Source organism: Anguilla rostrata, chromosome 6 (genome assembly GCF_018555375.3).
Source record: "Anguilla rostrata isolate EN2019 chromosome 6, ASM1855537v3, whole genome shotgun sequence".
NCBI lineage: Eukaryota > Metazoa > Chordata > Actinopteri > Anguilliformes > Anguillidae > Anguilla > Anguilla rostrata.
Window position 1 is genome coordinate 22,836,002 of NC_057938.1, and position 12,265 is coordinate 22,848,266.

At 43.7% G+C, this 12,265-nt stretch overlaps 1 protein-coding gene across 4 annotated transcripts in view; it reads left to right on the forward strand.

The window, feature by feature from the left end:
* LOC135256849 (nuclear factor 1 C-type-like) overlaps positions 1-12,265 on the forward strand; it is a 92,733-nt gene that overhangs the window by 63,363 nt on the left and 17,105 nt on the right. For all 4 annotated transcript variants that reach the window (XM_064339052.1, XM_064339051.1, XM_064339053.1 and 1 more), the window contains exons 5-8: positions 1,767-1,890; positions 2,105-2,229; positions 5,587-5,697; positions 9,128-9,312. In XM_064339052.1, coding sequence (XP_064195122.1) covers positions 1,767-1,890; positions 2,105-2,229; positions 5,587-5,697; positions 9,128-9,312 — 545 coding nt within the window. The remainder of the gene's footprint in view (positions 1-1,766; positions 1,891-2,104; positions 2,230-5,586; positions 5,698-9,127; positions 9,313-12,265) is intronic.

The window sequence follows — 12,265 nt, forward strand, 5'->3', positions numbered from 1 at the left end:
CTGTGGGAATAGGTGCTATGCTCTCACAAGAGGGAGCAGAGGAAGAGAGATTTGTGGCATATGTCCATCACGAATGGAGTTATCCAGAAAGGAACTACTGTGTGACTCAGAGGGAGATCCTGGCTCTGGTGCAAGTTGATATGAAGTATAAAGACATTGCTGACCCATTAAGCCCATTGTTGTATATGTTAACTGTGTCTCAAGTAAAAGTATTTTGTGTATGTGTATGGGCATGTATGTGTGTGTGAACGTGTCTAACTGACCATCATTTAGTGCTAAATTAACACAGTCCCACAGCAATTCAGACTCTAAATGACAGGTTCTCCCAGAGAAGCCCTAATCATACCACACCAGAGGCTGTCAATTAACAGAGTTACCTTCTATTAATGGGGCTACCTTTGCGCATCTGCACTTATTTACGCTTATAATTGATTTCCTATCAAATAAATATTTTTCAGAACTTTTTTCTTTAGAAAGCGTGTAAGGGCAAGTTCTTGAGCCAGTTTTTCCACAATTACCAGTCCTTGTGTTTTTATATTGTACACATAAGGCTTCAAAAGTTCTGTTGGGATTTTGCTAATTAATATGATGAACAAATTAGGTGTAACCCGCAGCTGTTCTGTCACTCCTGGTTTCAATCAAAACAGAAAGTAGGGTAATTGCCACATGTCTCCTAACAGGAATGCAGGCTGGTAAACATGAGCTTCCTGATAGCTTTAATGGAGCTTAGATTCCCACGAGCTGAACGGAGTAGACTGTCTGAGCATGATCTGCTGTCTTTGTTAACATCCCAGAGCAGGCAGGAGAGGGATATCCCAGGCTTCTGGCCTGATATCCCTTCTATATTAAAAACCGTACCTGTGGCAGCACATTGGCTTTATTCTCACCCTCCATGGCCACTAGACATCCCTGCCCACTGCAGTCAGGCTGCCTCAACTCTCAGTCAGAGGCACATAAAACATGAAAGAGACAACTGGCTGAACCTTGTATGGAAGCACTACAGCAGGGAATGTATAAACTCAGCCACTTTAATAGGTATACCTATCTAGTACAGGATAGGACCTCCTCTTTTGCTTCCAGAATAGCATTAATTCTTTATGGCATGGATTCCACGATGTGCTGGGAAGATTCCTTGAGAACAGTGGTCCATGCTGACTCAGTAGCATTACACCTTTCATTGCTTTGCATCATCCTGTATTAAGGATAACTCTACTGAGTGATTTTTACAGTGTTCTCTGTGACTGGTGAACAGATTGGGGGGATTTTAGCATTCCTCCTTACAGAATCTTGCAAAAATAAACTTCAGACCCTTTGGTTTGGGCTTGTAGACAGCTCTGTTCAATTCAAACCACACGTTTTCAATCACGTTCGAGTCTGGAGACTGAGATGACCATTGCAAAACAGTAATTTTGTGGTCACTTAACAATTTCTCGATTTTGAGTTATGCTTGGAATCACAGCAATCTTTGAGGTTCTTGGGGGATACCAATTTTTTGGCCAAAACATCTTGGCACTTGCTGGAGTTCGTGACTCCACTGACATTGACCTTAATTAAAGAGCCACCAGCATATTTCACCACAGGTATGACATGCTTTTCAACACAAGCATCCTTCTTCTAGTACTAAAACCCATGCTAGTGTATGTAATTTAAAAGCTAAATTTCTGTCTCGTCTGACCCTAACACCTGGTTCCAACACCAGGTTATTCACCTGTGTATTGTTTGAGGATCATGTGTGTTTTCATTTGCCCCATATTATCTCTTTACAGCTCCAGTGGTGACAGGCACAGGGCCTAACTTCTCTCTGGGGGAGTTACAGGGACACCTGGCCTACGAACTCAACCCCCCAGGGGCAGGAATGAGGAGAACCCTGCCCAGCACCTCCTCTAGCGGGTGAGTCCCATACCGCCGCAACGTCTCACATGCTGTAAACGCACAGATACGCCCACACACACATGCACATGAATGCACAAACACACACACATGCATATACACTTTGATACTACGCACGCACAATGCCCACAGACACACACATGTCCACTCTCTCACATACATACATGTTTACTCTTTCTCCTCCCTTCACCTCCTCCTCCTCTCTCTCTCACAGGAGCAAGAGGCACAAGTCGGGATCGATGGAAGAGGACGTGGACACCAGCCCAGGGGGCGAGTACTACCCCTCGCCCAGTTCGCCTGGCAGCAGTTCCCGAAACTGGCAGGAGGACATGGAAGGAGGTGAGCTCCTTTCAGACCTGCACATGTCACACGTGCCTATGGGTGGCGAGTGGTGCTTAACACTGTTAAACTTTTTACACCTGTGCTTAACACCATAGCCCCATTCATACCTGTGCTTAACAACATATCACCATTCACACCTTTGCTGAACACCATAGCACCATTCACAACTGTGCTTAACACCATAGCACTATTCATACCTGTGCTTGACATCATAGCAGCATTTACACCTGTGCTTGACACTATGGCACTTACCACACCATTCACATGATGATGATGGTTATGATGGTGCTGGTGGTGGTGATAATGATGACATACGTACATCCTTTTTTAGTAATATACTATAAGATATAGTTCACTTTTCTAGATCCAGCAATCAATCAGTTTTTTATAAATATAAATAAAACAGCAACCAGATGAAAGTCCATGTTTTTATCACTCTTACACACAAGGACATTACATTACATTATAGGACTGGCAACATGTTTACCAAAACTTATGCAACACCTTTATTGTCCCTTGCTGTCAGCGTACTCCAAGAAATATGTGGGAGTGTCGTGAGAAGGAAAGAAAAATAAATCAAAGGGCACTGTGTAACTATGACTAAAATCATGCTACGCACTGCTGCGGCTGAGAATAGGCCCTTTGTGGAGAATGTGAGTGTTTTGCTTGGCATTATGTTCCCTAAATTGAGAGCAGAGTCGTAATTAATTCATGAGCCCTTGCTTTTGTGAAAGTCTGCAAAAAAGCCAGCTCTCTATGCGTCCCTGAAGGAAGATTTACAGCACGACTCTGTGGAGTTCTTTTCGCCTTGAGCTGTAATCACAATTAACAGCGTGTTGAAGCGTTGCCATTTTTCTGCTCTCTGAACATTTCATTCCTGCTTTTCTTCCATTTTTGGCTTAACCGCGATGCTAAAAGCAGGTGTGAATGCACGTACTGGTGATCGAATACACATGTATTCAAATGAAAATGCAGTGAAAACATTCTTGAAAATGTGAGGGCAGCTACTTCCCCTCTATGCAAACAGAAGACCAAGTGAATATACAGAAATATATTTCACATGCGCATTCCTTGACCATTAACACGTGTGAACATGAACTTAAAAGAATTTAAAAGAACAGTGTAAATAGCTTACGTGCACACGTTCTATTATTTACTATTTTCTAAGTGTTCATTTCTTAGTCATATACAGCATCATCAATTGAGAGTCTCATCAATCGGTTGCGTTGAAACCATGAAACATTTAAACTGGTGAAGCCTAATGCTTGTAAGTGGTTTATAAACTATCTTTGAGCACTCATTGATGCATCAGGATCATCAGGGCCTGATGAATTATTTGTTTAATGTTTTTGTAAAAAAATTTTTAGTTCTCTTATTTCAGTATCCCCTAAAATATCCAGGATATTAGATGTTCTTTTACATTTGTTTGTAACCTCTGCTCTGGTGAAGCTGTCTACAAGGCAACTGTTTTGAATAAAGGCAATATTCTTACTGTTATAAGGATCAGGTTCTTCATTATTTAAATGCTTTTAACCTCTTTTTACCTTTCCTTTTGTTTACTGCAATATTGAAAATAAAAGTTTATGATTACTTTTTTGCATCTTGAGCTGTTGTATTTCAGATAGCCTTTCAGCTACCCTGGTTGTTCCTAAGTTGTTCTTTGAGGAAGCATGCATTTATCCATCGTATTTTAACTGGAAATGTTTAGCTGGAAACTATCGCGCATTGTAATAGCGTACAGTTCAGCATTTTATTGTAGGAAGTGTTGTTTTCTGGATGGGTTTCCTGTGAATTCCGGAGGGTGCAGTTGTTGCATTTGACTGGATATGCACTCGGTCAGAGGACAGCAAGGATAGCGTGAAAGGGCTTATTGTGACCTGACTGATGAGTCATATGGGTGTGATTTTCCTGTAATTTACCACAGGGGCATGCGATTTACCCGTGGGTTGGTTAGCGGGGTGGAGGGGAAACGTGCTCGCCACGTTTGGGGTGGCTGCAGCAGGTCGGGGTGAGGGAGGTGAATGCGCGTGTGTCCGCAGAAGGGGCAGAGGAGGCTCCCCCAACTTGTGGCCCTTTTCACGTGCTAACCCCAGAACAGGAGAGGTCAGAGGATTCAGCCTGGTCCGAGACTCCAGACGGCCTTAACGAGCTCCTCTGTAACGAGCTCATCAGCTGATTGCTGGGACCAGGGGAGGGAGCAAGTGAGGGGGGGGTAGCTTGGAGGGGGGAGGAGCTGCCAGTGTTCTAGCCTGTGACAGCATGCTGGGATGCAGAGGGCAGTGTTGTGACAGCTGCACGTTACTTCAGCACTGTGCCGCTGGCTGTGGGAGCAGCAGGCACTCTCTGTCAGGCCCTGCTGCTTTTCAGTCCCACCGAGGGAGCTGGACGAAGCTGAGGGGTCAGAGCGACTGTCCCCAAGCAAAGTGAATGGGTGTGTGTGTGTCATAGGGCTTGTATTACGGTAGATAGGAAAGCAGTCGGGGCTGTTAGCTAGCCTGCAGCACCTCTGTAGGAGAGGGGCCTCTGTGTGGCTCTGTTACTCTCGACAGCACTGTCTTCATATAAGTAAAGAAATGTTATCTTTAGTGCAGTTAAACACAGTGATACTCAAAGTCCTGCCTGCAATAAGAACAGCTTGTGGATAATGAGGACATCTGACCGTCTGCATGCCTGTATGTGTCTGAATTTTGCTATCATGGTCGATGACGGATACTCTGTTCATTAGTTCTCATAATGTTAGGCACTAAAAAAGAGTGCAAGTATTTCACACTTGTCCTGACAGCACCTCATCTGCACTTCCTGTTCTGCTGTTCCTCTGCTGCTGAAATGCTGACATTGTCTTTCCTAGCCCCCCTAGTGGCCACATATCTATACTGCAGTTCCATTCACCAGCATAAATGGATCTCTTATATCCATGATTTGATTTTCTTGAACACATGTAAATGTACAATTTCAAAAATAATTATACGTTGTAATTTATTGATATAGTTGATTAAAAGATATTGATATTGATAAAAAATATTAATGTTACAGTAGAAAATTATATAAAAAGACAAACATTTTATTAACATATTTATATTTGTTTTTCTCATTTCAATTATGCAATTTAGGTGTAATTTTTTACAATGTACCCACTTGAATGTTTTATTCTGCAAACAGAGAGATCTGAAGAAGTAAATATTCATACACAGAGGAGCTAGCTATGCAGTATACCAAGAGTCGTAAAAGCAGCACAATGTTTATGATTGCCATAAAAGCAACTGAGGTTTATGAATGTACTGTAGGTTTGAAGTGGTGCAGCGGTGGTTCTGTGTGGGTAACGCCCCTGTCCCCCCACGCCCCCTCTCTGCCCAGGGATCTCTCCCACAGTGAAGAAGACCGAGATGGACAGCCCCTCCCCCCAGGACAGCTCACCCCGCCTCAGTTTCACACAGCACCACCGGCCGGTCATCGCAGTCCACAGCGGTGAGCCCTCTCATCTGTGTATATTATCTATCTAGACTCTGTCATTGTATACACACATTGTACATATACAACTGTCTCTCTCACTACATATATATATATATATATATATATATATAGAGAGAGAGAGAGAGCGCGAGAGAGAGAGAAAGAGACCATGCTTTACCCTTCACCCTTATTTGCTTTTCAGTGAAAACAACCATTAAGTGCAAGTTATTTATTTTTCCGTGTTAGAAAATAGTGCAGCAAACATATATATTTCACACAAAACTTTTACAACACAAAACTATGTAAAATATGAAATCTTTCAGAATTAGTGTGCCCATACTTTATTACAGCTTCCTTTTCTGGGAGACTTGAGTTTTTTGAAGGGATCTGCTGGGATATTTTTCCATGCTTCTTGTGAACACCTCCAAAGTTCAGTCTTAGAAGTTGTATTTTCTGCTTCTCTTGATCCAAGTAAAACACATTCAATGATGTTGAGGTCTGGACTCTGGTGTGGTCAGTCCACTGTTCTGAGAACACCATTGACTTGATCTTCTTAGCAGTGTGCTTGGGGTCATTATTTTGCTGTAGGATGGCATACATACTGCCTTCTCTTACTTCCAAAAAGATCACATTTAGACTCATCAGTCCATAAAACCTTTGTCCTGTTTCGGTGCACTAGTGTAAATTTGCTTCTCTTTTGTTTGTTTCCATTTCTCAGTAGTGGCTTTTTTACAGCTACACATCCTTTCAGACACATAGCATTGAGTTGTCTTTCCACAGTGGGAAGATTGACTGAAACACCTGTGGATTTCTTCAGATCTGTCGAGTTTGATTTTTTTCCTATCTCTCAAAGATAAAATCTTTACGTACTCTCTTTGTAGTGGTGATAGTTTACTCTGACATTACTATTTACTATATATGTTCGGTACACACACTATACAATACGCAAACTGTTCTCAGTACATTGACACTGTTAAGTACACACAATGATTGACACACATACTGTACTGTTACTGTGACATATACATATACTGTGGCATATACAGTGGGGTCCAAAAGTCTGAGACCACTATTCAAGATATTTCTATTTTGCATTTGTTTTGAATGTAATACTAATTCTTTCATTACAAATGATAATATCAGCTTAACAATTTGACTGAAAAGTTGAATTTTTGAAAAATGTACATGAACTTCAGAATATCTTCGTATTTGGCATGTCCCCCTTTTGCTTTAATGACAGCATGCACTCGAGCTAGCATGGACTCCACACGTTTGTGAATAACCTGATGACCCATGTTTATCCCAGCATGATTTGACAATGTTCCAAAGAGCTTCTTGTGATGTCACAGAATGCGTGGCTTTCTCAGTCTTCAAGTGCCCCCATAAATGTTCAATGGGGTTGAGGTCAGGTGTCTGTGGAGGAAAGTCCATGACAGTCAGGACTCCTTGGACTTCTTTGGTCTTCAAGTAGGTCTTGCAAAGCTTTGAGGTGTGTTTGGGGTCATTATCCTGCTGCAGTATGAATCCTTCTCCACAAAGATGCAAACCAGAGGGTATAGAATGGAGTGGTACTTCTCCTTGGTCAGGTGTAGTCAATTCGGTGCAGGTGTCCAACTCCAGAGTAGGCAAAACACCCCAGACTTGAATATTCCCACCACCATGTTTCACTGTGAGTTTGATACACTGCGGTATCATTCTCTCTCCTGTTCGTCTCCTTACATACACCCTTCTGTTACTGCCATAAATCTCAAACTTGGATTCATCAGTAAATAGGACTTTTTTCCAGTCATCCACTGTGAAATGCTGGTATTTCTTAGCCCGCCCCAAGCATTTGGCCCTGTTTCCCCTCCTGAGAAGTGGTTTAGAAACTGCTACTCGTCCTCTGAGACCACTACAAGACAGCCTTCTTTTGACAGTACTTTTGCTGATTGGAGTCTTGCGTTCTTTATTTAGCAAATTTTGTATCTGTGATGAAGTTGCTTTTCTATCTCTCAGGGAACTAAGCTTGATGTATTGATCTTCTGATGGTGTGGTCATTTTTGGTCTTCCTGATCGTTTTTTGGATACAACTGATCCAGTTTCTGCAAAGCGTTTTAGAGTTCCATGCACTGCCCTCTTAGAAACCTTTAGTCTAGCCATGATTTGACGCTGAGAAAGCCCCTCTTTGCTTAGAATAACAATTTGACTTCTGACACTTTCATGTTTCCCACTATCACAATGCTACTTAGTAAGCAATGATTTGCTGGAAACTTGAGGCACAGCCATATTTATAACAGGTGAACACTGGCTGCAAGTTGAGTTACTTGAACGAGCCTCTGATGAGTAGATCAAATCCACCTGTCATCTGAACGCATGCTTCAATGGAAGGGATACAACTCAAGGAAATCTGACCTTTTGTACAATGTATTTGTATAAATAGCAGTATAATAGTATGTGTATAAATTTGCTTAAATTTGATTGCTGACCTAGAAATAGTGCATAATCTTAAATATTTCTTCTTCATTTTAATGTTTCTGAATCCTCAAACTTTCTGATTATTTCCAGGTTTACGTGAAAATATTATAGATTCTCAATGTGGTCTCAGACTTTTGGACCCCACTGTACATCCAATAGACACTGTATAATATGCAAACCGCTAACTGGATATGTACACTGTTCAGTACACATGCTGTATGATGTACATCATGTTCACTGTATATTCACACTCTTCAGTACTCGCACTGTCCAATACACAGGCATTTCACTGTCGATGCAAGTGATGAAGTGTTCAGTACCCACAGTATGCTACACACTCTTCACTGTGTATTTCACCCACTTTTAAATGCAAGCTTTTCTGTTCAGGGTTCAAGAGATACTTCTTCTGTTTCTTGTCACATTCTCCTTTATGATCAATGAACAGCTCAATCCAAGAAATGAGGAGTTCCTCCTCTGTGAGTGTGTTCTAGCTTTTACAGGGCCATGCGTAAAAGGCAGCCACAGTACATTTTTAACTGATGATTGTGAAGAGAATGAAGAATAATGTACGAGCGCGAGGGAGCTTCTGCACGCTCAGTAAAGCAGCCATTAAAATGAGTGGATTAAAAAGGTTGTGCATTAGCATGTGTCAGCTAAATTAGGACATCAATAGAGACATATTGCAGTAAATAGCATGGCTTAGCAACGGTCATTTTTGCAAGCAAACGCGAAGTAGTAGATTTTAAATAATGCATTTCACGGATGATCAGAGAGCGCACGTCTTAACTACACTTAAGCATACCATGAAGAATGCAGCCTACCCTTTCTGTTAAAATGAGGTCATACTGCTTATGACAGAATTCCCTGTAGTTACCTACAGTCCACTTTTTCTATATGATGGTTTCAATGCGTGCAAGTTGTACAATGTTTTGTATGGTCAGACTGCAGAGTATCAGTGTGTAATGGTGACTCTCCCTCCCATCCAATGCAGGCATCTCCAGGACTCCACACCCTTCTTCGTCTTTGCACTTCCCCACCACCTCCATCCTGCCCCAGTCGGCCGCCTCCTACTTTCCCCACACCGCCATCCGCTACCCTCCGCACCTCAGCTCCCAGGACCCGCTGAAGGACCTGGTCTCCCTGGCCTGCGACCCCTCCAGCCAGCAGCCCGGCCCGGTGAGTATGAGCACCAGCTCCCCCTGGCTGTAGGCCGTAGTACTGCACCGTTAAACCCTGGCTGACTTGTCACCAGTGCTTCTGAGCCAGGAGGCCATGCTAGATAAGGAGCTGCTCCTGAATCCTCCTCCTCCTGGCTTTTGTGTGATTGTCCCACAAACAGAGCACAATTTGAGCCAACCATAATTATGTGACCCAACAGCAGAGGTGTCTTTTGTGTTTATTGCTGCCTTAACCTTCGCAACGCAATGACGAGTGATTGGAAACTTATGGGGAAATGAATACTGCCTTCCATTTTCGATTTTATATCCTCCTGATACCGGGCAGAAAAAAGTTTGTTTTAAAATTTTATATTTTAAATACAAGTGTCTTGGATGACAAAACAAGACATGTTTCTGTGAATACATTTTCTAAAATATGATTTATTTTGTTTTTATTGAAAGTCCCTTGTAGTATATGTTTCATCATGATATAATATATGGTTCTTGAGATTAAGACTCATGTCCCCTACAGGGGACAAAAATGAATTGCCAGGTCTTAGGAGGATATGATGTTGTGGTGATATATGTGATAATTAGTGATTAATGACAACTAGGGGAGAAAATCAATGAGTTTTCTGATGCTCTCAACCACAGTAAGTAGATGAAACAACAACAAATGTTCGCACTGTGATTAGAAATGAAGACATGAGCTGATTCTCTTTTTAGAGCTAGTGGGCTGGCCTCACTAGAAAACATTGTTGTAGATGAGCAACAATGAGATCGGAAACATGGACAAATGTGGCTTTCTCAAATTGGCACTGCACATTTGTGAGTGGCCAGATACTCTACTAGGGGAAATGCAATGCAGTATTGCTTTGGTGTCATGGAAAGAAGGTACGCTTTATCATGGTCATTGCCAGTGTGAACCCACCTGGCAATGACTGGTTGCTGTGACCTGTTCGGCAAGGCTTCGCATGTGTGCCTCTGTGCGGGGGTACATGTTCGCAAATGAGCGTCGGTGCTTGCGTCTGAGAGCTGTATGTCTGCATAGTGTGTTTGAGTGTGTGCGTGCGAGTGTGCGAGAGAGCATGCGCCTGTGTGTGTGTGTGTGTGTGTGTGTGGATGAGCATGAATAGAAAGAGCAGTCCTGCGCTAGCAATCCTCTTCCAAGCATGAGCTGGGGAATCTCTTAAGAGCCAAGATCACTGGCAAAGTCTACGTGCAGGAAACAAGCATTGTGTGTACTGCACTGCATCTAATTTCTTCCACAGAAACATCAACAGCTGAAGAAATCTGAACATCATTGATAGGTCCATTACTATGATACAGCTGTGTTAGATGCAGCTGTGTTCCTTCCTTCCTTGTTACTTTGGAAACTGCGATGCTGAGGCTTATTGGAGAGCAGGGAGAAAATACTTTGCTGCATTCAGAGTGTTAGGACCGAAGTCCCAGGCTGGTCCTGAAACCAACCACGCAAGCGCCGTCTCAAACACAGGAACAAGCTCTGCAGAGCTTCTTGCAGACATTAAGGCAGCACCTGAAGATCGTCTCTGGCCCTATTAGGACTTTCAGAACATCCTTGAGTCTGCAAAACACCAAAGATTTACACAGTACATTGCACCATTCCTCTCCATCATTTCGTTAAAAACACAGAGCATTGCTGGCGTGAACCCGCACCATTCCTTTGAGGCTCTGAAAGTTTGTTTTCATTTTTCTCGGCAGTAATGGGCAGGTTTTTCTAGCTGTCAGTGAGGAATGGGTCTAGAGCTGCCCCCGTCATCAGCCCGAAATGACAACACTCGGACGAACGCCCAAACTCTCGCGACGACAACACTCGGACAAATGCCTAAACTTTTCTGTCTGGAACTACGCGCCGGCTCGCTGGCTTGTCCACATGAAGGGAACTGTGACATTAATGACTCCTCACTTGGTCTGGCACTTTGGCCGTGTTATATTAGTCCAACGGAGGTTTCCCTGGCCTGCCCTCGACAGTCGGAGCATGGGGGAAGGACATCCATCAGACGCTGCCTCAGTTCTCCCACAGCGCTTCCCCCAATCTCCCACCACAGTGAGCCGGCAGACAGCCAGCCCAGCAGGATGCTCAGGGCCGGAGCTCGCTGATTTATTTGTTTGTATCAGTCAGCAGAACAAATTATATTTTGTTGCTACCTCACAGTTGTTTTCAAGGCGCACAGAAGAGATAAAGAACTGGATATGAAATTTTCAGCCTGTCTCGAAGAAATATGGAAGTACAAAAGTGTGCCTTTTAAATGAATTGAAAAGCCAAGGTGCCTTTGTTAGTGTGTTGTCGGGAAAGCCAGCCGCCGTGCAATCTCGGGTTGAGCTCTATTTCACGCCAGGTCAGCGTTCGGCAGCGGGTGATGGTTCGGCAGCAGACAGATGATGGTCAGCAATGGGCAGGTTAGAGTTTGGCAGCAGCCAGGTGAAGCGGTCAGGTCAGGGTTGAGCAGTGGTCACGTAATGGATCGGCAGCAGTCAGATGAAGGTCGGCAGCAGTCATGTCAGGGTTCGGCGAGCTGTCAGATTAAGTTCGGCAGCGATCAGCTGAAGATCGGCAGCTGTCAGGTAAAGATCGGCAGCGGTCAGGTGAAGGTCAGCAGTGGTCATGTCAGGGTTCGTCTAGCTGTCAGATTAAGTTCGGCAGCGGTCAGGTGAAGATCGGCAGCTGTCAGGTGAAGATCGGCAGTGGTCAGGTGAAGGTCAGCAGTGGTCATGTCAGGGTTCGCCTACAGTTATGTAATGGTTCGCCAGCGGTCAAATGAAGGTCGGCAGCGGTCATGTCAGAGTTCGGCAGTGGTCAGGTGAAGGTCCTCTCTCTTGATTTTCAGCTGAATGGCAGTGGCCAGGTGAAGGTCGGCAGCGGTCAGGTGAAGGTTAGCAGCAGTCAGGTGAAGATCGGCAGCGGTCATGTCAGGGTTTAGCAGTGGTCAGATGAAGGTCAGCAGCGGTCA